General features: G+C 41.2%; 1 protein-coding gene across 4 annotated transcripts in view; it reads right to left on the bottom strand.

Annotated features, from left to right (window-relative positions):
• PCDH15 (protocadherin related 15) overlaps positions 1-26,501 on the bottom strand; it is a 323,439-nt gene that overhangs the window by 276,837 nt on the left and 20,101 nt on the right. For 3 of the 4 annotated variants that reach the window (XM_086752821.1, XM_086752820.1, XM_086752823.1), the window contains exons 2-3: positions 19,851-19,865; positions 19,086-19,151 (exon numbers count right to left, since the gene is read on the bottom strand). In XM_086752821.1, coding sequence (XP_086608947.1) covers positions 19,086-19,151; positions 19,851-19,865 — 81 coding nt within the window. The remainder of the gene's footprint in view (positions 1-19,085; positions 19,152-19,850; positions 19,866-26,501) is intronic. The other variant, XM_086752822.1, reaches the window with a different exon arrangement.

Genomic DNA, 26,501 nt, shown 5'->3' with positions numbered 1-26,501 from the left:
GAAAGACAAATATTCCAAATTTCACCTCAAATTAGCTGCTAAAAGATCTGGAAACAGAGCTGCAGGAGGTCTGACACTTGTACTTCATGGCTCAGCTAGCAAAGCCCCATCCTGTTCTACCTGAAAGCCCTCTTCAGCCAAAACCAAAGGAGGAGAAAACGCATCCATCAGTGCACACATCACACGGAATAGTCCAAGCTGTTCAACAGCCATGTCGGAGAACGAGGAGCTCTGGAGTAAAGATTCTGCACTTCCCACAGACCAACCAATCCGTTTATTCCCAGTCCTGAAGTACATTGCTAAGATCATCTTATTCCACTCAATCTAGAAAAATTAAATTGTATGAATCATCCAACAAAATTTTAAAAAGTTGCAGAGTGCACCGCCAGAAAACAAACTTGTTCTCTATGCTCCTCTGTGTAGCTAAAACTTTACATCTATTTGCTTCCTGCTGTAAAGCGTGCCTGTCAGCACCCAAAGAAGCTGCCGTGCAACACAGCATACACAACAAGCACAGCTGGCTGTCTTTGGTAAAAATACACAGATACAGTGACTAGATGCTTCTGAAGATAGGCAAGCTTCAGCTTTCAAACCTCAGAGCAGAGAAAACTCTTTGGAATTAAGTCAAGCAACGTTGCAAAAACCTGAAACAGGCTCCACGGCAACACCATTCAGATCCCAGCCACAGACAACAGTCTGAAACCTAAGCGATGTCATGCACACAGGTAGGGAGAATAAAGCCCACAGAGAGAAGTCTTCCTCCTCTTCTTTAGCATAACATCACACCACATGGACAAGCAGACCCAAGTTGTTACTGTCACAGTAAGCTGAACAGTGAGCTCCAGGGAAAAGTGCCCTGTGCTGCAAAGCAACCCTGAAGACAGTAGTAAGGCAATCTCGGCTGCCATGGCCTTATTCAGAGGATCAAAGTTTGCCTAAAAACTGCTGCAGTCAGATGATTTCCAGCCACCAGGGCTGGAATTAGAATTTTATAGTGAAAGACCAAAAAAGAATAACTTCTGACACTTACGAATATATCTTAATAAAGCTATTTGATCTCCTCAGTTGCAAAGCAGCAGAAGAGTGAGCTGGCATCTGGCGAGTTCCTCCACGCACAGGTTACAGAAACCAGATGCTCTTTCAACCAATAATTTCAAGTTTCTTCCAGAAATCCCCAGATTAAATAGTGTGTCACAATTTGCTCATGCATCCAGAACTGTGCACATAATCTGACTTTTTAAAAACTATCATTTCTGTTCTAGAAAGTCACAGACTGATGTCACATGTGGGATGGGAACAGTATACTCATTTTATCTAGATTGTATTTACTGGCATGCTTACACTTTTTCTCACATACTGTTGAAATCGGGTCCTGAAAAACTTCTGTTCCTTAAAACAGCATGTTGTATTTGTTTTCGTTCAGCCAATAGATATGCCAACATGTTTTCCAATCGTATATTATTGCCAAGCTTGAAAGATTTATTAAAATCCTTATTGTCTCATCCCTGATTTCATGCATCGGCTCTTTCGCTATTGTGGGATGAAAATTACCCGTTTCCCTTCCTGCTCCTCCTGCTTTGAAGACAGACAGCTCACTGATTTTAATTCGGCTAAATGCAGTCCACTTCCATTGCTTCTGTACCTTCTCATCAGCTCTCCTGCCCCTGCCCTCAGTTCCTGCACGATTCTCCTTAACTACAACCCACACAATGTGCGTACTCAGGTTTGAGGCAGGATCTAAGACCATCTTTAACCTTTATCCTCTCCATAAAGCACAGCCAGCCCCCTTCATTTATACTTTTTCTTCTCTTTCCTGAAAAGTATTTTTCTTTTAAACACATATTTCGATCTCTGAGACAACTAGATTTTGACAGTTCTCAACTCCCGACGTCTTGGTCAAAGCCTTACTTCTGGAACCGACCACTTTCTCCATTTCCTAGCTACATCCTAAGTGTTTCTTAAGACACTCATTTACATCACTGGTTCCTTTTTAGCTTCTTGAGTTAATAAAGTCTTATTTATTTCCTAAAATAGCATTAAACTAGGAACAAACATTAAAAATCAAAGTGATTAAATACTGACCCATAAATTTAAATTCATTTGAAGAGCTATACTGACATTCATAATCCTGACCCCTTTCAAATACCAGCTCTCCTCCGCTGAGATGAAGAGCACCCCAGACGCTGAACTCTGCTTGTCCCATCCCCTTTGATATTGCAGTTCACTACCCAGTTCAAATAAAGCAAAACATCCTGAATTTATAATTATTTTTGCCTCGAAGCTGCTAATCTCGGATACCTACAGCACTTACCACTCTGAATCTCATGTGAATGCCCTGCATTAATACAGCAACAACTCAAATACATAGAAAAATATGCATTTACAGGGCTCAGGTTCCTGACTAATTCCCCAAAGCTTTTCTGAGCAACATTAAATGAATAAATAAGAACTTGAATAAAATGTTACTGTGAATGGTTTTGAGTTAGGGCTAAAAGAGGGAGTGCCATCTTGCCTCTGTTAACCACCACTTGCAGCTGCAAGGCTTCCAGTCGATCAGAACTGTCTTTATTAAAGACCCATCCTCACCTATGCTTTAAATGAGAAAACAGCATTTAGACTTAAAGTGCACTTGGCCACTTTTTGGATTACCTAGAAAACTCATCATCCAACAAGGTAGCCGCTAGTGAAATTCCTTTACATTTCCAAGGGAGCACTGGCAGTCCTCTTTTGGTAACTTCTGCTTCCATTTTCTTTTTTAAGGCTGTAACTCCTGTCTAGCTAAGAATAATGAGCTATAGATCAGAAGCTGAGAGAATTACACAAAACAAATCGTCAGTAGTTAATCCAATCTAAAATGTTAATGTCAACTGCAGCTTTTTTATTTCAACCTAAGTACCAAACTGACAGTCCAACAGGACAGCACAAACCCTCTGCAACTTCCACGCAAGCGCTCAATCCCAGACAAAATAATCGCCCCCCCCCCCCCGGGAACAGAGCTGCGCATGCTGTCATCGTGGAGGACTGGTCACAGAACTGCAGTGATCTTTAACGAGAATTATTTTGGTGGTGATCATCTTGCTCTTTTTTTCTTTTTGATTCAGTACTTCAGCTCTCACCTACCTCAGGAGTAAAGAATTATTTGCTGAGCTTTGTACTGAAGGGCAAAGATGAACTATTTCCAGTTGTCCTCTACAAGCCAGAGGATAACATTTTGGGGACACACACAGAAGCTGAACAGCCACAAGGTGTGAAATATTCAAAGCTACCGCATAGAACATCCAAAAGTTCCCCTGGCACATCCTTGGTCATTTCGCATACCAGAAGCGTGTGTCTGTAATTAAGATGTGGATCCAGATATTTTCAAGATAGCTCAGATAAAAAAGGAGCTACTGTATTCAGAAACTAAAGTTCAATGTGTCTCAATATTATAGGAATTTCAATCTTAACAAATCAAGAACAATGAGGAGAAAAAAAAAATTTCCTTACAGCTGTTGGTAAAAGAAAAAAGTAAACAGCAGAGAATCAGTACACCACACCATTTATTTTTCTTTTCCTTAATGATCGACATAGGAGACTCTAGAACATTATGTCCCTAATAGATGCAAACAATTCAAACAAATTTGCATCACCAACAAACCATCCTGCTTGCTAACAAGGCTGGTTTTAGTGTACATCCAGAACCACAGAATAAGTTTTTAAGGAACTGCCAGAGGCCACCTACTCCAAGTCCCTGCTCATAGCAGGGCCAGCTTCAGAAAGCAGGAGTAACCTCAATAATTTCAGCTTCAGCAAGTCACAGCTTCTTCCAGTGCTTTAGCTTTTAGTCTAACATAAAGAACTGATCCATAGGTTACTGGGGAAAAGAAAAAAAGAAAAAGAAATCTGGTCCAAAAAGCTAATTCCTAGCTGCACGTACACGGAGTTCACATCTCATCCAGAGCCCGTACTACCAACCAAGTTTCCCAATCTCACACCCAAGGAAAGCTCCAGTGACAAAAGGATGATAAACATTCTTCATAAGATAAAAAAAATAAAAATGTTAACCTCTTAAAACACGGTAGCCACTGAATTCCCTAGGAAAAGGAGCAAAACTCCTTTGGGTGTTTCCACTCTCAGGGCTGATCCTTTCTAGAAAGAGGAAGCGTGTCTCCACAGTCTGTACAGTCTTCAAGCGGTACAAACAGCTCTATCAATTACACATTCACATCTTCATACACCCACCGATTTTCTGGCTCCATAAATCAAGGCACTTCTCAAAAAACCCACACAGCACGTGAACAACCCTGGTCTGTACCAACTAGAGACTTGTTCCCAGTATTTTTCATAGCCTGCAGGCAACATCATGGATAAACTGACAACCGTCCGCCGGGTTTATGTGCCTACCTGTATGACACTCCGCTGTACCCAGTCCACCAAATGATGCATTTCACCGACACGTGACCTCAGCTGTACTTCTCCAAATTTCTCCTCTTTTAACACACACAAGTAGCACCTCTAACGCCAAGTGCAAAATTATAAGGAAGAGCATGGTGATATAAACCGCTACTGTACTTACAGCATTTTGGGAAAAGAAAAAAAGAAAACAAGGCTGAATGAATGCATTAAAAATAACAGCTCAGAGAAAAGGAAAATAAAGGTGGAAGGGAGAATAAAAGGAAAATAAATCTCCATTGATTTAAGGTTTTTTGTTTCTTTGTTTTTTAAATGAAGTGGCAAATAATCAGTGAAGTCAGGTGACACTCACTAAATGTTTCCTTAAGAAAGGCAAATTTCATCTTTGAAACTTCTTTCACTTCAAAGCAACAGAATTAAACCACAGAAGAATCAGAGATTAAGGAAAAAAAAACAAAAAACAAAACAAAACTCTGGGAGCTACATCAACACAACGTAAAATGGGAATCAAAGCAAGGGATGAATAACGCTTGCTGGTAAACTGAGTAAAGAAAAGATTAAAGCAAAGCCAGAACTGAATTCCCAAGGGGCACCTGGTCTGTGGAGTAAGCAGAGTTAATTCTGGAAACAGAAACTGATGAAAAGTGACCTCTGACAGACAGGTATGGGGAGCAACCCACAGGCTCCAAACCTTAGGGAAAAATTTGGATGTTCAAAAGTTAACTGCAGCGAGAAAGCATAATTCACTAAAGGACCCCCAAAGGGCCCTAGAAACATTTTTGCTTGTAAAATACAAGAGACACATGAGTCATGAACAGGCATGAGCAAACAGGCGGAAAGGCAGCAAGGAGGGAGGAAGCGGTGAGTAGTACCTACCAGAAACAAACAGAGAGGGGAAGGACCAGCACGCGACGTATGTCTCAGGCTGGCATGTTTGCAGCCTCCCACTCCACCCTGGGGGGAACTACGGAAAGATATGAATGCATAAAACACAGGGGCGGGGAGTTCATGTGAAGGGTACTAGCACCAGTAATTTAAAAAAAAAAAAAAAAACAAAACAAAACAAAAAAGAAACAAACAAACAAAAAAGAACATACAAGAAAAACTATCAAAACAGAGACACACTTGAAAAGTTAGGTGTTCCTCTCAGATGCCAGTTTTCCTCAGGGATGCCCTTTTCAAAAACTATTAATTCCTTGTGCGGAAGATGATTTATCACAGGATTGCTCTTTTAAACTTCACCTTGTTGCGACAGTGACAAAATAATAGGCCCAACACGAATGCTCAGTAGCGCATTTCAGCAGCAATATTTGCCAGATTTTTCATTGGTCTCATAAACCATCCTGAAAAATAAAACTTAACTCCTGGCAGCAGCCGCGTATAATTATTCTTCTGAAAAGAACTAATATACATTTGGGCTGATTTAGAACTTGCCATCAAATAATTAAGCAAAGAAAAAAACATATGCCCAACAAACCCTGCACTCTGTAGAAGTTTGGTGGTGTTATGAGTCTGAACGCGTTCAGTACCGCAATTCAGGCCCCTCCACTTCGGTACCACAAACACCACCACAGCTCCTGGTTTATACACGAGAGCGCTCCGGCCCACAGGGCAGTGGATCAAGGTGGGACTTAAAACAGCACCAGCTCACGATGAAAAACAGCACAAAAGCATCCCAGAGTTTGCAGCTGATGGCAGCCTTACTCCCTCAGGAAATACTTGATCAAAATGCGCCCTTGCAGCCCAGAAAGGCAACCGCATCCTGGGCTGCATCAACAGGAGCGTGGCCAGCAGGTCGAGGGAGGGGATTCTGCCCCTCTGCTCTGCCCTGGGGACACCCCTCCTGCAGTGCTGTGTCCAGTTCTGGAGCCCCCAACATCAGAAGGACGTGGACCAGTTGGAGAGGGTCCAGAGGAGGCCACAAAGATGATCAGAGGGCTGGAGCACCTCTCTTATGAGGCCAGGCTGAGAGAGTTGGGGCTGTTCAGCCTGGAGAAGAGGAGGCTCCGGGGAGACCTGCAGCGGTCTTCCAGTACCTCAAGGGGGCTGCAGGAAAGATGGGGAGAGATTCTCCAGTAGTTGTGACAGGACGAGGGGTAATGGTTTCAAAATAGAGGGAGGTAGATTCAGATTAGATATCAGGAAAACATTTTTTACACTGAGAGTGGTGGAACACTGTCCCAGGTTGCCCAAGAGAGGTGGTGGATGCCCCATCCCTGGAAACATTCCAGGCCAGGTTGGCCGGGGCTCTGAGCAACCTGATCTGGTTGGAGATGTCCCTGCTCCTTGCAGGGGGGTTGGGCTGGATGGGCTTTGAAGGTCCCTTCCCACCCAAACCCTTCTGTGATTCTTTGAAACAAATCTTCTCCCTTCAGACCGTACAGCTGACCACTGCTCCTTCAACAGCTGCAGGAGGAAGGACAGGCTTAGCAGAGGAAGAAAATTATCACCAGGAATGTGCTAACAGCATAGAGGCGGATACCCAGAAGGTCGAGACTTGATAATTTATTTTAATCAAGCTATATATTCCTTAACAGTTGGGACAGTAAAATAAAATGTAGAATTCCACAGTAATGATGAAAAATGGTAAGTGAATAAAGAAGAAAAAAAAATAATCAGAGCTGTGGAAGATAACATTTGGCTTGATTAACATGACTTTGAAAGTCTAAAAGGATACAAGGAGTTTTCACATGAGACCATGTAACAAAATAAACAAATGTAATTTATGTTTGAACCAAGCAAAGCTTTGAAATCCATCATTTATTGAATTATTTTACTGTTACAAGCACTCTGCTGTTCAAAACAAGCAATAACTTCAGTATTATTCTTATTAGCCTTTCAAAGTTGGAATAAAGCTAAAATGACTGATATTTTCAGAGCAATCTACTTAAAAACACAGGGAATATGAGGGAGAATAATATACCTTGAGTTGCTCCCAGTTATCTGTCTTTTCAAAATCAAAACAAAATAAACATAATTCAAGGAAACTGGGGCACAGCCAGTTACAAGGTGCTCCCTGGACACTATCCTCTACATCACGCTGACCAAGTGGAGAGGACTACGTCCACCTTGCAAAGGGCAACCGAACGTGCTGAACTATGTAAAGCAAGGCTTCCCAGGAGAAGCAAGAGGAGCAGGCCTGCAAGCACTCTAACCTGAAGCCCTACAGACAACTAAAAGATTTTCTGGATTGTTCAAGAAGGTTCTTGGGCACAATTCCCTACCTCAATATGAGATTCCAGCCAAAAATAAACACTGTTGGAAAGGACCGCTGTGGTTACTGCAATGGGACTTGCTCACAAACCCTTCTTCTTCCCTCTTTCAGTAGCTCCAGTCCTCTTGCTGAGTGAGCTGTCATTTTTAATTTTGTTTTGTGCATTTTAATAAAACACACTTTTTTTTCCTACAAAGTTCAAGCGGGGAATTCTTTTGACAAAGAAGATGAGAGGAGATCAATTTGGGATCGCATCACACTCTTAAACGTATCGCCTGGTGTTAACTGGACTTGGAGAAGAACGAAGTTGCTCAGATCCCCTATCATTAAAACCAAGCAGGCTTGCAATTCTAACATGCTTAATTTTTCAGAAAAGCTTTTCAGATACCTATCCACAAATGTACGTTCATCACTTCTCCATACTTAAGTACCCTGGGATGCACCCAAATCATCGGTGCCAAAGAGCTTCCTAAGCGAAGATTAAACTGATCATACCGTAAATCCAGCTACCAGCTTACACGGTTTCAGTCCAAACAAGCGCAGCCAGCTTTGGCTGCAACAGCCAGATCATTTTATCATTCACATAGGTTACCTGGGGTAGGGGTGGAAGTGAGCTTAGAATAAAAATACATTTTTTAAAAATATGAACAATATTAATTAAACTAGAACAGCTATTTTAAAGAATAAACAAAACTCAAACCCTCAGCTATAACAGAGCTGTGGTTCAGGAAAAAAAGCAGAAATTGGTAAAACAGACATTTTACTAAATTACTCTCTCTTTACACAAGTTCCTACACAAGTATTTTCTCTATAGCTATAAATAATACTCACAATTGGCTGTCTAACAATCTTGAAGACTGAAGTCCTCTACACACAAAAATGTTACAGCACCAAGATATGAACTTCTTACAGCCTGGCAGGAACTTACTAAGACGTAATGATAGAGCTCATTTCTTTCTGTCAAGACATTTAAGGAAAGATGATGACTTCAGCATTGTCACAACATAAATGAGTGCAATACTGAATTGCATCCTCCAGCTGGCAGCCACTTCAATTCAAAGTACTACAGATTATTTACCATTCGTACAACACCACGGCAACGCGTCCTACCACATCTTCAGGCTCTATGTTTCTATGCCAGAAACATCCTCTACTGCTTTTGACTGGGCTCCCCACATAGAACCACACCTGCTCCACCACCTCAATGCACCTGCAACTGTTGACTGACTTTTATCACCTCTGGTCGTGTGGGATGGCGTGCTGGTCAGTGGGGATGCTGCCCTACCAGCGTTCAGGTCCCCTCGGCTCAGCCCCACCACACTGCTCGCTGATACAAACACTAATAACAGCTGTCACCTTTCCTGCACCTAACAGGCTACTTAATGAGATGCAGCAAAATAGGACCAGCACCAATAGACATGACACAGAACAGAGGACCGCACTGATGAGCAAACCCCTACCTTCAGAGCAGACCTCACTCTCAAGAGCGGGTAAGAACAGATGATTCTGAGAATGAGTAACTCAAGCGCACAGGAACCAGAAGAGCCAGGGCTTTTAAGAACAAGAGCACCTGCCCTGTATAGAGCTCCAAAGACCTAAATGAAGAAGGAAGAATGGATTCTGAGCTGCAGGGGAGGAACCCTCTCATTTGACACCGAACACACATAAAAGGCCATTTCCCAAAAGGCAAAAGAAGATCCATTCACTGCAACACCAGTGGCAGACCTTTGCCACTGGCATAAGAGGAGACCTGAGCTCTCTATGCTGAGAGACCTCCATGGTGGTCACTGTGCTCACGCTGCCTTGGGCAGGGACAGCTCGACCATTCAGAACAGAGCCAGGTTTGATCTTTCCCAGAAGGTGGCTGAGGCAGGCTCACCGTATCTACGAACCCTACATTACCACTTTGGACTCTGGTTCACACTTTTGTGAAAGTCGGCAAAAAAGAAAAAAAAAAAAAAAGGAAAATCTTTCTCCCTCCTGCCCCCTTGCTACTAGGTGCTTCAGTCTATTCCTGGCTCTGTCACTCGTTTGTCTTGGCATTGACATAAATGCCACCAATTCCCACATCAGGGTAAGAGAGTTACTTACAGGAACAGGCAGTGGAGAATATGAAACAAGAACAGCTGAGGTGTTGGTGGGCAGTGTAACTGCAATAGATATCCATTACGGTGACAGTGACACGCTCTGGGGAAGAGATGTTCTTCCAGATGAGCAGCATGCCAAATGTAAATCACGTTTCCACAAGAGGACAGGCTTCACAAAAGCAGAAGTTGGCAAGAAGGAATTTTAGGTCATGCCAGTAAAAGCAGTATCACTTGGTGAAAATAAGGCAGATAAATACTTAAATGCATCATCTCACTCATTGGGCTGACCTATACATGCCACTCTTGCTTCTGAAAGGATTTTCACAATATCCACTTTCAGCCGTGACAAAAGGAAGTGAAATACGCAGCTCGACATGTAGTTTTTGGAAACAGTACTCTGTATTCAAAACCATGCCGTGGAAAGAAATCCTGCTTACGTTTTGAAGGCACTACGAAATAAACTTGTTTTGAAATTTTTCTTCAAAGTCCAGCAGTGCCTCCTCTTTGCTTGCAAGGAATAGAAAAATTGAGCGCTCTGTGTTAATCTCCTGGGGGTATACATGTTAGTTAACGAACAGTAACTCCAAAAATAAAGCGATATCGAAACACTTCCAAAGCACGATCTAACAGTTCCGGCAATTACTACCGGGGATTGATCACAACACTCGCCTCCCACTCGCCTGAGAAAAACTCATTTTAAGTAGGCTTAAAATGTATTAAACACTCCTATGCTTGTACTGCTTTACCAAAAATGTAAAGGAGAAGACAGACAAAGAACACTGCTAGCAAAATGACACTCAATATTGAAAAATTACATGAAATAAATTCTTGAAATACACAGTTCTTCATTTGCAAAGGTAAACTGACAACATGGGAACATGAATGGATTGAGTATCATAATTTGAATAATTTATTCTGACTACTCAAAACTGTCAAAGATGAACTCCTCAAAAAATTTTAATCACTCCGAGGAGAATTTCCACCAAAAAAAAAAAATCTCAAATATATTTTGAAAAGGCCTTGGCATTATGGAGCATAATCATTATTCACAAAAAAAATAGACCTACCACAAAACGGAGTTAAACTCCCAGGTTTTTTTTTCCATTTCAAACATCAGTACTAGGGAAGACCTGTGGTCCTGCCTGATCTCATTACTCCTACTGTTATCCAGTGTTCAGTGAACAAAACTCAAGAGCTTGCAGTTGAATGAGCGCCTCTGGGTACACCAAGACAGTTGCAAGTTGTCAGCACAAGAAAGATTTCAGAAGATACAGCTTGAGTCCAGATACGACACCTGAACATGTGCACAGACACAACAGCTTTGATGATGAAGAACAAAAACCTTTGATGACTACATAACAAGTCCTTGGAACCTACAGAGGTAGATGAGACAACTAGTGACAGGGGAAAAAAAAATCTCTCATCCCTGAACGTAATTTAGAGACATTATTTCACCTCCTCCCAAGACGACCGATACCAGCTCAGGATATTTTTCTAGACAGCTGACAGCACACAAACATTTGAAATAATTCCAACTCTGTCACTTACTAACTTTATTTTCTACACTTAAGAAGAAATTAATCAGTTTCTAAAAGGACGACAACTTTTCTCCCCACCCCAAATTATCTCCTGCTTTTTGGCACTTGGATTTTTTTCTTAAAAGATCCATTTTTAAAAAAAAAAAAAATTATCAAAAAACCCGAGAATTGTAGAGATCTTTAACAAAAGCTCTGCGTAAATACTGGCCACTGTTGATGTCTGTGCTCATTAACAGAAGTGGAATAATAAGCTCCTCTCCACTTTGCAGTTTCTTCAGCCTTTACACATTTGTCCTCCAGGAAAAACACCAGTGTGAATTTAAATCTGTGGTATCAAAGTAGCATTAGATACCAAATTGATTCATGACTTTTCAATGAAATTGCTAATACTAAAATCCTAAGAATGTCTAATTTCAGAATGGAAATGAACAAAGAGGCTTGAAAGAAACAAAAACAATTTCCATAAATTTAGGCCTCTTCTCCCATTTCATTAATTTATCAAGGAAATCAAATTGTCAGCTAAGAAGCGATCCTTTCTTGCACTGGTTTATACTTTGATTTAAACAACTTAAGACAGCGAATTGAGCACCAACATATACGTGCCAGCTGATATCATTAAGAACAAGAGAAAAACCACAAATACAAAAAAAAAAAAAGATACTCTTGCACTTGCACCTTGTTGTACACTTCCCACCTCAAAGCCAAGGAGCACAGCAAAGGCAAGTGTCTTTCCGATGCTGTTGCCGAAACTTTCCGGGATTGTACACCGTTCCCAGGGGGTCTCTATGGCCCAAACTAACCACTCTGTCCAAGTCTAACCAATACACTCCTAAATGGCACAGGAATGCCTTAAACAATCCAGAACTAGAGTCAGGACTTGCCAGGGCCGTGAACACCAAGCTGCGGGCTTTCCCTCTGGGTGGCCTCAGGATCTGACTGTATCTTCAGAACCACGTCCAGGCTCAACATAAAACAGCCCATGCAACAGTTGTTCATCTGGATGACTGAGAGCATCAACAGGATTCACCTGGGCTTCCAAACCAGCCTGGTGCAGGAAGGTGGGGCCGAACTATACAGTTCTCTGCAGCGTGGCAAATGCAGCCTTCAGCCCTTTGCAGCAGCCCCAGCACTGCGCAGCCACTTGGCATGCACAAATCAATACAAATCCACTTCTCTTTTTAAAACTTGTCCCAAACATTCTGCGAGGGTGACCTCTTCTGATAAAAGTTACTTAATTTGGCAGATATTAGAATGTAATGTATCACCTTTCTTCCTATATAAAAACATTAAGCCAGAATAAACTCCATACTGGGAGCCTTAATTTGACAAAATGTTATTATGTGCCTGGGCCTGATCCAGATCAGATTTGTACTACTGGCTAATCTAATGTTGCACTGACTCAGTATTAATGATCACAGAACAGCATCAGCACACACAAATCAGCAAAAGACTACTGATGCTCAAGGCTACAATCATAATAACCATCCAGATCGCGTCAGCAGCTGGTATCACCAGCCTGAACGGCAATCCTCCACCGACAAGTATCTAGACTTATTTAAGCATCCTCAGAGGCACGCACAGGACCTGAGCAAGCAGCAGTATCTGTACGATAAGAGCAACTGGTTTTACAATTGAAGAAGAGTTGGTTGTTTAGAAGCGAAGTTGGTTGAACTCCTCTTTCCCTTGTACAGCAAGATAGTATTTAATCCAGAATTTATTGGCTGTAATACCTCAACTTACACTTTACCATATATACACGCAACATACCATACCGTTGCTACAGAAGCCAGATTCCAGACTGGTGAAGACATATTTGAAAAAGGGACGCTTTCCACAGCTGGTGAAAAACATTCACAAATACTTTAGGAAGTTGTAAGATTGTCTAAAGATGTGAGAAAAAAAAAAATCTACGCGTGTACACATAAGCAAGGACAATTGCATAACTGATACTGGAAATCGACTGGAGCAGTTTCTCCCTGGAAACCTTTCACAGGAAGGTTAACAACACAAGCTAATAATTTGATTTTTTTTTTTCATTATACAAATAGAATTGTTAACTGCTACAGAAGAAATAGTGCATCAAGCAAAAGTTCAATGCAAAGAGTCCTCAAACTGCAGTTACAGGGAAACTAAAACAAACAAAAAAAAAAAAACAAAAACCAACAAAAAAAAAATCAATACAAAATTCCAGCACATCACAGCTTGGTCTCTTTTCCCTTTCCACATCCACACAAACATCCCAGGCTTTAGAGATGTTTTTCTCAGAATCACTTAAAATAGTAAAACTAAGATTATTTTTCTTTCATAATGCTGCATAAAGATTATTTTTGAATTATAGAAAGCAATAGTAGAAAATATATCATTTAAAAATGTCTACAGACACGTGAACCTGCACGTTCCACGTGGAAAGCTTCCATGGGAACAGCTATTTCACCAAGCTTAGACTGCTTCCTTCCACCGGTGACGTCCCTGGGACAGCGTGCTGCAGTACCATGAGACGGGCATCACCTCCCTTTCTTCCCACTGCTTCTTTCCTAAAAAAAAAGGCACCTCAAGCTCCTGCTTTCCCACAGTTTTACTTCTCAGTATATAAAATAAATGTGATCTTCTAATTAGATTTACATGGCTTTGCAAAATTTTATAGAACAGTCTTCTAACTCAGTCTGTGCATTCACCACACATGTGTAGAGTTACCAGAACGTACAGAGCACCAGCAAGTTGAAACTCCTTTACGCATCTGACATCTCATTCCAGCCTGCTCTTCCTGCTAAGGCTTTACAGGGCCAAACGCCAAGATTAACTGTGGTAGATGTCAGTTCCACTCGTGATTATGCAGCACCTCTTAGCATGTAAAATAACACATCTCACAATTAAATCTGAGCATTTGTTGGAAAAACACACTGCTTTTCACTAACCCTAACACCTTGAGCAGATTTTAAGTGGACTTTTGGATGTTTAAAAAACTCACTAAATGGTATTTTAAACCAATTCTATAGCCTTGGGACCATGTTCAAAATTCAACTGCAAAACAGAAGAATTCTCAGATAAAAAAAAATTCAATTCAGAAATAATATCACAGACAGCATTTATGTAGGAAAGATGTATTTGAAGAAACCGAGATGCTGAAGTACCTTCTCATCCTTTAAGTCATTCATTCCTTCTTTTCCTGAAACAACAGGGAAAAAATAGAAAAAGACCACAGCGCCACAACTCTTAAGAAATGCTATTCTCAAGACACCCGCGTTCAACACAGCAACTTTCCAAATCAGAAAATGGCGTCTTACTAAACCCATTTTTCCCCATAGTCAAAACGGCTGAAGGCAGCCAGAGTGGCACAGGATCCCCACAGGAGATGGATAGCAGGACCCTCCATCTTTATGGCTCATTAGTTCAATTCCAGCCCACACCGGTAGTCACTGAAAATTTTATTAAGTGATGGCTGCTCGGAAGCCATCACACGCACTCCGTAGGAAATGTATTAGACACTTAAGCCTGTCTCAGAAGAGAGGCTACAGATTTTGTGCCTCTGGAGACATTTTCTTTAATCCTTGCCAACCGCCCCTGAAAAACAAGTTAAAATAGTCTGATACAGCATGGAAATTTGCAGTGACATTGTCAGTACGCCTTAGTAATCAGGTCCATTCTTCCAGCATTATATACGATTAAACCGAAAATAAACTGGTCCAATAGTCGGGGGGGGGGGGAACCCCACAGCCTGGCTTCCTGTGTATCTGTGCCCTATTTCCCATTAAATCCCTCACCCCAGGGAGATATTGATGGGGATGTGTAGAGTGATCACACATCCTCTGCCTGCCCAGGAAGTGAGGTGGACAAGAGATTGCTGCCAAGATACCAGGAAGATGAAAAGATACAAAAACCAATACCAAACCCACGTACAACCATGAAAACTCCGTCCCACACCTACCTGTGTTTGCATAAACACCGAACATGCCCAGCGAGGATTACAGAGATTTAGTGCATGCAGAGAAGAGAGAGATGACATAATACACTGAGACAGTCCAAATATTCATTAGCACTCCGTACCGTTGTAAGGGCGGTGAGGGGGAAAGGAAAAACCAAAAATAAAATCAGAAGCAAAACAATATTTACTGATCTACCTAGGATAGGCAAGAGCACAAACAAAATATTCATCACTACAGAGTTTTTGTTAGGAATGTATTACCAAGACAGCAGTTCATAGTCTTCCTCACATTAGGGCAGACCTTTTAGAGTTCCACTGATCGCTGTGTTGGCTCCTGGCTACCATACTGGCCATTAGCTGCCTGCACAACTTAGAGCCAGAACAACTATCTGGTAACATTTGAGTAGTTCTTGCCCATATTCCATTAACTTTGTAGCCATCCTGAAATAAAATACGTGAAGGCAAATACCAAGCAGCAGGTGACAGAGGTACAGCTATCCTGCCTGTGCACCCCCTTGTACGTGAGCTCACCCAACATCCTGTCAAGAAGCCTGCAACACTCAAATACTATCATCCATGCAGCTAAACTAAGGAAAAATGAAAAAAGAATTCAAATTTAACTTCAGAAATGTAAAGTGTATCCCTTCTAGGATTCTTTACTGGAATACAACTATAACCTAACTTTCTATTTTTCCTAAATTACTTGGTATGAAGGTATGTTAATTCAATGGCAGGAAATTGTCAAATCCTAACATCTCTGCTGGTCTCTCAAGATCTTTAGAGGTCAGACATGATAGCTGCGTGTGTCAGACGGCAAAAACAAGGAATAGGTGTTTTGCAAAATATCTTTATTCCCTGAGACTTGTTGGTGTCTAGACTTTTTGTGAATTAGAAGTGAGTGAACTCAGGATGCTGAGAAGTAACATTCAGCACAGTGAAAGCAAAGAAACTTCTAAGAGAGGATTTTCTGTTTACTCAGTTGCCAGAAACTGATGAATATGTGCACTAGATGAAACGGTCATGCAGAGGTGTTAACTCAGTTATGCTTTTGAGATCTTTATTCTAAAACCTTAGAAGAGACCGTCCAACACCAACAACAGACCTCTGAAAGCTGCACTACAAGGAATTAAAATAACCTGATCAGATTTCATACTTTAAGTGATCTAGAGACACATTTCTATACATTAGAACAAAAACAGGTGAACTATTCCTCTGCATCTATTGGCAGTTCCAACACAAATTTGTTTGGTCACTAGAAGCGTTGTATAACGCATGATCTGTGTGCCATGCAAATATCTATCACTACAGCTTCACTATCACTTATAACAACTATATTCCAGTTTTGAAACAGCTCTCAGTCTGCTCTTTCACCAGTCACGTCAAGCTGCAGCTGTAGTGTAAAACATGTAAGGAAATCAGTCGAGGACAGCGCTGTAGAGCACAAATGGATACTGCAGCCAAAGCACTGCCACACAAATTGAAGCGTACCCATCAGGATGCACCAGCGGCTTGCCTAGAACCAAAACATCAGCATAGCAAAACAGCATAATGACAATAGTGTATTAATACTTTGCAAAATTGATGGCATAGTTGTCAGACACTACTTGTAAACATCTTACGTAAGCGTGTAAACAAAAGATGGGCGCAGATGCGTGCCGGCAGCATCCAAATAACACAGTGCTACCTGATTAGCAAGTCATCTCATTCCCCGACAAACGTGTGTGTGCGCACGTCCGCGCGTGGGTGTGTACACATACACATTCAGTTGCAACAACACCCATCATCTGGCACGGATACCAACTCGACTCTAGCAAGCTAAAGCATTTGCCCTGAACTTGAAGACATCCAGAAGATCGCACACACAGAACTGGAAAACAAAATTTGCTGGTAGCGGCTCCACATCCTTTGCTGTGACTACATTTTACTGTTTTTAAATATCTACATTCAGCAGACTCAGCCGCTGAGCCTCTCCACTGTACTGAGGTTTCACCTTCATTAATTTCAGCCACACGTGACAACTTACCACTTCAAAGACAGCAAAATATTTAAGGACGTTTCAACCCAAGAACCGGCTTCCCAGGAGATCCATTTACTTAATGCACATTGTGACTTACAGATGAGGTGTGGCACTTCCATTAACTACAATGTGAGCTGAAGTTTCTACTTCCAATTTGACTTCTTTAATGGAGAGTTAATGGTTCATAAGAATTCATAGCAAAATAGATAAATCAAATCCTTGCAGACACATGCAAAGCTTTTAGGAAATTCACACCTCTCCCCATCATGCTCAACTTAACCACCTTTGTTGCGGGACCAGTTATATTTGAAGAGAATTTTTTTAGCTTTAGTTTTTCCACAAACACTGAATCAAGCATTAAAAAGCTGAGAAATAAAGTTCATTATGCCATTCAATTTGAGAGTTGCAAGCTTGTTATGTCTCTAAATTTTCGCTTACATTTCAAGTGACTCTCCAGTCAGCATCCAGCCTTAGTTCCAGGTGTTGCTCCCACCACATTCCCCAGGTAAGTTACTCAAGTGCTGGTAGCACACAAGAACAAAGTGCTATAAAACATGCCAGCACTACCTACCTATAATCAAGAATACCTGACACCTTCCCACCAAGGTGATACAGATTCAATTACTTCATAAGCACCAAATCCCCAAACTCCTTCTACAGTAGATATATTGGAAACAGGTAACAAAAAACCCACGGTATTGATTCAGGACCCTTGTACTGCTCAGGGACCACGTATGCCAAACTGAATTAATGACAGCTGACGAGTACTGCAGCACAGATGACACACACAAGTTCTGCTGTTACAGAGTAAGAGCTAGCATGATGCTGTGATGCTTTTAGAAGCCACTCCAGTACTAAGTAACAGAGTTCTTCAGCACACAGACACATTAACAATTGTTTTATTGGTTCTCTTACCAGCAAAACCTGCACACTCTTACCCACCTGACCTTGAGCAACTCCAGCAGCAAGCAGCTCCCCCAAGGATAATAGCAGAGAGGGTCCACCAGCATGACCTCGACTGTGCTCACCATGTCAAGCACCCATATAGGATAAATCATAATCACACGTAGCACACAAATGTGATTAGCTTACGAGGTTTTAAAAAAAATTAAAACAATATAATCACAAAATAAAAATCAGGAAAGAGTAGTAATTTAATATCAGGCTAACAGCCACCTGTAAAAAAACATTGACTCTTACAGGGTAAGCACTTCATCATGTAACAGTATGCTGCATCAATGCAAAGCTAAGACTACAGTTCAACAATTCCAGAACCGTAAAAAATTATCCCATCAAATCATAAAGGCATTCATTTTCTTTTGAAGTTTCCATGACTACATGCAAGCATGTTCTACCATTTCAGAGGCATCCATAAACTCATGTTACTAAACATAAGAGCGAAACAACAACAACAAAATAAACCTTCTAAAAGCTGCACATGAAACCCAGAAAACACCAGCGTTAACACTCCTATCAAGCTTCAGAGAAAGAAGGTTTCAACTTTACCTACCCACATCAAAACCTGAACAGAACTTCGTCCCCTGGTAACATCATACATAAGAAGTCAGACAGTAAAAAGACAAGTTGGCATGTTAGCAAAAAGGGAGCTAAACTACCATTTTACTACAAATAATTGCTGTCTAAATACTTATTAAAACTAAAAGCATATTCACAAGACTTATTTGGAGTCAAAGACCGAAGTCATCAAAATGTGTAACTTCCAAGAACGAATGACACCTCTCAGCATTTTGGGTCACTGTCACCTTTCCACCTGCAATCCCCGTTAGCAGGCTCTGAGACACCTCACTGCCAAGCTGGACACAGACACATCACCCCTGTCACGTTCGCCTCCACAACGCGATCAGCTAACGCGGGGTAACCGAAGGGCTGGCGCGGAAAACCGAGGGGCACTCACCGTTCCGACTTTCTTCATCAATAGGAACTATTGTGGCTGGAGGACCTGTTCTGGCCAATTTGCAATCTATAAAGATGAAAAGAGAAGTTATTTCTGGTTCCAGAAGAAGGATCTTGGGGGGTTTGTTGCTGCTTTTTAAAACAAGTCAGCATATTCAGCATTCCGAAGAGAAGTATTCACTGAAATTGGATGTATGAGCTACAACTGTCATCTAAGCTAGACTCCCAGAGGATCAAGATCTGAGCCGTCTGCTGATCCCTTACTCGGATAAACATTATAAAGCAAGGGAAAACCTGATGACAGAGCATTTAACTTCTCAGATGTTGATCCCTGTTTAAAACATACACTTAAACAGTAAAAAATTAACATGGTTTGTTCTGTTCTCTCTTAGGTGAGCCTTCCTCTCCCCATCATGGACACACACATGGACTCATCATCACGTACCACCACAACACAGCTGGACGGCTACGCTAATGAACCTGCTCATGGCTGGCTCTAGAGATACCGCCAGGGATCTCAGGGAAGCAGAAGTCCTTCAGGATAGAGATAATACAATGGTAATTTAACCCAAAGAAATAACAAAGGAATGATTAAAAGGTATAAATTGTAATTAAAGCTTCACAACAGAAACAAACATAATTTGCATTTAATTGCAACAGAAGTATCTAATTAAAGAGAGTGAACAGAATTTTAATAATGTTCTAAGGAAAATAAAAATTAAGAACAGCCGAGCAATGTTCAGGAAGTTACATTTTGCCATCTTACCCTCATATTGCCAGTCTGGAGTCAAAAGTTTAGAGTCATCAATGGAAGCAGAGCAGAATAATGAAAGAAAATAAGTAAGATTTTGTTGGTTTACTCAAAAGAGAGGTTCAAAGACAAAGCAGTACATGCAGAGCTAGCAAACGCAGAGGTGTAGTCTTAAAACATATAAGAGCATGTATAGTACATGTGATGACTGTGCTTTGTAAATAATTTGATTTTCTACATTAAAATGATGAAAAATATTACCTCTTTAAACCATACAAAAACAAAAGTTAATTAAGAAGCACTTTTAATTTTCAAAGAGCCTACTAGTACCGCTGGAACAGCATGCTAAGAAACAACAGCTCTCCTTCCCACGTCACCATGGAGAACTGTATACGAGCCTGCAGCCCACATTTTTTAAAGACATTTAAATGCTTCTCTGATCTTCCCGGCATGGCCCCGGCCACATGAATGGCTACACCCCATCTGTAGTAAGTGATAGCTCTAATTAGTTTCTAGCCTAGGAAAGAAACACTGGAGTATCACTGGTTTTTGGGACTGTTTGGTTGGTTGGTTGGGGGAGGGGGGTGTTTTGGTGTTGTTTTTTTTTTTTTTTTTTTTTTTTTTGAGAAGTCTAAATGCTTTACACAAAAATCCCAACAGAAAACCATTTGTGGGTTAAACATGAGAGCAAGTCAAGGTAAAATGCTATTTCCCAGCTTACAGTAAATACCACACATTCATCGACTTCAAAAGAACTGCGCTGCAGCTAATTACAGACTGTAATTACCCCAACACAGACAAGATCTATGATCTATCCTGCTATAACCAGCGAAGCAGCTCCTCGGATCCCCATGCAGGTGAGGACATCTCGGCAGCACGGTTGTTTCCACCAGCAACAGCTTTGCTATTCCGCTGCCGAGCTCAGCTGCAAGAGCAAGCTTCTCAACACCAGCGCGAGGACTGACGGCACCACGTTCTGGGAGGCTGGTAGGATTTATCAACAGCCTGAGCGACACTTCAACTAATACTAATGACAGTCACACGGTAATTACTTTTTGTTAGAGACGAAGAGGCAAACTCTAAAGGTTTTTCTCTCTCAAACAGAGAGTTTGGCGGGTAATTGTTTAATGGAAAAATTCCCAGTATTTACTCATTTTATTCTTATAAGCTCTGGTTTGATACATAAAATTTGAACATTTTCTCTCGATAATTTTAAAGCTTTTTTTTTTGTTTGAAGGCATTAACAGAGCAAACAGAGCATCTGAAAAACTACACCTTTCATTTCATTGTGGTTTCCTATGAGCATATCCTGCAGGAAGATAAGCAACGTTTGTATGCCTACATCAAATAAATATTTTCTTTTCCCTCCTGCTGTTATTTTTTTCACTGGATGCGATAAAAATAACAGGATCATAAAAGACACAACTCCAATCTTTTCCAGAGACACGTGTTACAATTTTCTAGAGGTTTAGGATTTGGCTAACTGAATAACCCTTCAACAAACTCTTTGTTAGGGCAACGAAGCTCACTGATACAAACTTCTACTGAGACTTGGTTTTGGTGAATGGTCCTGCTATTCACCACTGAACAGCACCACACACACAATCAAAAAGAAATCCAAAGCAGGGACAATTTTTAATTCTAAAAATTGCATATGCCTTACGAAAAAAACAATCATGATTTTTTTGAAAACTGATCTAGCTTTTTCTCTACCTTCTATGATTTCATGATGATGTTTTCTCCTTGCTGGGTATCTCAATGAAGAGCTCACCCAAATCAGGCCAATCTCGAGTTGTATTCTTCAAAAAGCAAATTATCAAAATTACAAGTCAATCTCACATCAGCAGCCTTTTCACAGGACTAGTTTTCCATCAAACACAGCAGGATTTCCAGAACTATAATCCAAGCAGTTACACGGTAAGTTTAAAAATCAACTTTCAGCACTGAAATCCAGACAGACAGTCTCAGAAAAGGCAGATTCTACTGCTAAATTCAGCAATTTGCAGAGGGTTTATTGCAAATGTGAGCAGGTGAAGCAATACAATTTATCATGAGAAATTTCAATGAAAAGAGGAGCAATAGCTAAAACTATTTCTATAGCTAGAAGAGAAAAAACCAAACAGGATGTGTAGTAGAAAACTTGCTGTGGATTACCTTCACGGCACCCATTAAAAATTTCTGCAGAAATTGCAGAGATAAGAATTTAAAGATTATTTCATATAACGTCATCCATGTCAGTACCAGCCAAACACCAGCTTGCTTTTTAAGGTGCCTGTGATCCCTCCCTCCCTCCCCGTCTCAAAGGCTGAACCTAATGACACGGTCTTATTTAGTTCCACATTCATCACCATACACTGAACAGATAAATTTACAATTGTAGTCTTACACACACTTCTAATTCAAAGGGAGACAATAATTTAAATTAAAAAAAAAAATCTTAAAGACAAGTTACACATTGTAAACACATGGGTGGTATACTTTCTTGTGCTGTACAAAACACAATCTCTAAGCAGCAGCGGCAATAAGAGCACACGCACAAGCACTGTGCTGTATCACCAGGCACCAGTCAGACCCGGTGGGAAATACTGGACACACGAAAAATATCATCTTTCGACTCAGCCAGGTGCACAGAAAGGTTATTCCCATCATGAGGAGGTTAAGAGAGCCCATACTATGGAGATGACAGAGGCTTGAATTATTTAGTCTAGGAAAATGAAAGCTCTCTGGAAATATGCTTGGTAAAATATCAAGGAGGAAATATCCGTTACTTAAACTAAAAAGCAGTATCAGCACAAACAACATTGTACAAGCGCAAAGAAGAAATGGCTACATGATGCCCACAAATTTTAAAAGTACGTTTCCAGCCTGAACTTGGTTGGGTTTTTTTCAGACTGGCAGAGAAGGTAGATCCTGGAACACTCTTCCACAGCAGGAACAGCACAAAAGTGCAATTTCAGCACTTTTGAAGCAGACCTTTATTTGCTTACGAAAGGGACTACATGAAATGCTCCTCAGTAATATTATGAAACATTTTTCTCAAGCTTCACTTCAATGTTCCTTAACAGAAACTTTTTCAGCAGTAATAGATTGCTTTATTCAACATAAACAAGCATGGATGAGCACACCACTGAGGGTGACTTACGACGGAAATATTTACCCAAGACTTTACCTTCCTGTTCTTTTGTTTTAAGGTGCCCTATGTCTGACTGTGGGTCTTGGTAGAAATCTGATATTCTAACTATTCTGATTTCACACTGCATATTATTAGCAGAACACCCAGCGGAGGCTGACTGGCCTCGCTGACGGAGGGAACCTCCGCTCTGCTTGAAACGCAGGGAGAAGCGACACGCTGAACCACACGCCATTTGTTGTACGTTTATTCGTTCAAACTTTCTCAACAAAACTCAAGTTGTCCTTGAAATTCCTGGATGTAATGGAGTAGTCATGAAAGTCAAATGACACTGAATTGAACACACTTTCAGAAAGATAGAAAGGCACTACAGAAATGACCTTCCCTACCTACAGCTTTCTTGAGATGTTTTATGTTTATGCACTGGTAAATGCAGTCATGATGCAGCAGTGACCTCCCGGCAGGCACCTTACAGAAAAGGCTGTAGGCACCAGGCAAGTAAAACCTAGTAAATAAAACAACAAGCTCCAAAGGCTTTCCTAAAAGCTTCCACAAAAGCATTTTTGTTCCTGTCATTAACTTCACTGTTTCAGCTAACTAGTGCGCTTGCTTTACAATTATATGATCAAGGCAAAGGCAGATAAATAAAGGGCCTGTCTCCTTGGGAGCAAAGTGAAAATCTATTTAATAAACTCTTCATGGAAGAAGAGTGGCTCAGATCTATTGTGTTTCTGATGGCTAATTCTCATTATTTTAATTCCTAATTATTTTTAATGAGATGGTTCAGAGGAAACTCTCAATCATTGTTGTAGGTAAGATGCTCAGCAAGGTCAAACAGCCTGAGCCGAAACAAACAACTTGAATAATCCCACGCTCTGCCACCAGAGAGCTGTCTGATCACCTTCCTTTCACCTCGTCCTTGCCCTTGCAAAGCCACTTCCCATCTCATGGTGCCACTACTGGGAGGATTGCTCTCTATTTCAACTTCACAGATAAAGTAAACAGAAACATCTATAAAAATGAAAACAAATGTTACTGAATTGGCTAAAAAGAAACATCAAGCGTGGTGAACTGACAGACAACAAGAAGGGCTCTAAAGACACCTGAGTGGAGACAGTCCCACAACAAGCCCGACAGCCAAAGGCCCCTTCCGACCACCGCTCCCTCACAAGTGGGAGAGCTCTGGAACCAAGAGCAGCACACTCTCCCCCCTGAACACCCCCAAGGCCAACTGAATCCTCACAGCCCCTTTCTGCCATGGGTTTCTTTCTCCTCCCGCCACTGAGAGACCAGTTCCTCCACAGAGGTGTTTCGAACCAGTCCCCTGCTCCAAATCGCCTGAGGGATGCACCTGTTTGGCACTAGCTGCAGACGGAGCTTACCAGGCTGCAGTAGCCTGTTCAAACATCTCCTTGATAATACTTCCTATACACCCCAAACTCATACACTTACAACCACGGCTGTAGCCTCACACATGCTTAGAAGCTGTTAGATGATGAAGACACAAAGTTGGAGGTAGTCACAGAGATCAAGAATTGCCTATTACATCTCTCTGCTAAACGCAATTACTTGGAAATCCAAAATACCCATTCGTACTTCATACATCCCTAAATTCCAGCTAAATAAAACATGTGAATTAGTTGGGAGCGGTGTCTGAGTTGGCTGTTCTGCTCATTAAATTGTATGACTGCAAGGCATACAATCGCACTCACTGCTTGCAAGTGTAATAATGAAAATGCCTTGCCCCACAAAGCCTTATGAATTTAAGTGACTATAACCGAAAAAAGGTCTCCTATGACTCTTGGGAGGGGATCTGTGTTCCCATTAGTAGAGCACAACTTTAAGAAGAGTTCAATAACTTAGTCCTACCACGTCAGAGACCCAAAGTTTTTACCCTGACACAAAAGGGAAGTGAGCTGCCCTGCAGGGAGTACAGCACGCTTATCTGGAAAACAATCAGCCAACCTGGACCCTTCTGGGGACGTTATTCTGAGAAATAACTCTCAGCTCCTCCTAACCGCTCCTGAATTTAAAACTGAAAAGAAATCCACTTCAATATGCTAATCACCAACTCTTCTTCCAGTTGATTCAGAAACACTCTATTATTACTTGAAGTTATTTTACATTTTATCTTACATTCCGTTTTGCTTCTATACATTCAGATAAGTAGTTCTGCTTGTTTTTATTTAAACAGTCACAGAGAGTACAACAGGCAATCTCAAAAAAATGACTCAGTTCCTAGTATGTAGCCTGATGCAAAAGGGTTTTACTTAATAAAATTCTACTCACTAACTACTGAAGGAAACTATTTTATCTTTTGGTAGAATAAAATTTCGTTTTTTAATTTGTCACTGGAACAAAAGTCAGACTCTAAACTTTATCAGTCATCGCAGAAGGCTCTACTACTGTTCAGCATCAATCCCCTACTTACCTAGGACTTCTGCCTGATGCGGAAAATCGCACCATGCAACTACTCTGTATTTATGTTTCAGTCATTTTTGTTGTATCAATGAAATTCAAAACTTTAAACTTCTGCCTCTAGGCAAAGAGCCCTCCTGATGCCTCAGAATCACCAATCGCATCAGGGTAATTTTTTAGCTATTTGTGTAAATATAACAATAAGGCACGTTAACGACACTAGGGACCAGTTCAGCTTAACCTCTCTTTAAAACTGATGTAGATGAACACAGGCGATGGTTTCAGACTAACACCACACACCCCATACTATACTTTATCAGAAATACTGGGGCGGTTTAAGACGTCACTGCCTCCTGGCTGAAGGAGAAGTCATCGCTGCCGCTGACCTGACAAAGCAGAGCACATCGTCATTTGAACAAAGCCAGCTCACTTTGTCCTGAAGTCCATGAGGTGACCTTGCGCAGCCTTTTCCTTTAGCTCAACTGTTTGAATAACAGCAGCTGAGGACAAAGCGCTAACAAATGACTGGCAAGTGAGATGGGAGGCTTTGACACCTTGATCCACCCCTGCAGTTTCCAAAGCAATTGTCTGACCACAGCCTAACGCGCAAATGAGTTCTCTGAACAGTGGAATTACAGGCCCAGCTGCCTACCTGCGCTCTGCACCAAAGCCAGCATATCTGATATACACACGATTACAGAGGAAACGACAGTTCAACATCAACTGCTGCGGAGTCAACCTCTGGAAGAATGAAGCACTGCCAAGTCATTTGGTACTACAAAACCTGAGACAGCAAGCAAGCCCAAAACACCTTCCAGAGCCAGAAGAATGGGAGCAGAGTTAGAGAAAAGCCTAAAAGAACAGAGGGGAGTTTTCTAGTACCTGAAGTGTGGCTGAAAGTCTGGATTTTTAAAGTTTTGTTTCCTCCCCTCTGCATTTATACGCCTTTTAATGTTGCTCTAGTGAGACTAAAACAAAACAAAGACTGAGCATTCAGCAGTGCTCCTTAGTGCAGCGAGAGCAGTAGGCATTAAGCAACAGTCTTAATTTCAAGCATACTCTTTCCTTCAATTCTGACCCTTTCCACTTATGTTGAGAAAGAAAGAAAAAGAGCTAGT

Source organism: Chlamydotis macqueenii, chromosome 7 (genome assembly GCF_036417535.1).
Source record: "Chlamydotis macqueenii isolate bChlMac1 chromosome 7, bChlMac1.mat, whole genome shotgun sequence".
Classification (NCBI taxonomy): Eukaryota; Metazoa; Chordata; class Aves; order Otidiformes; family Otididae; genus Chlamydotis; species Chlamydotis macqueenii.
This window is presented reverse-complemented; position numbering and strand designations above follow the sequence as displayed.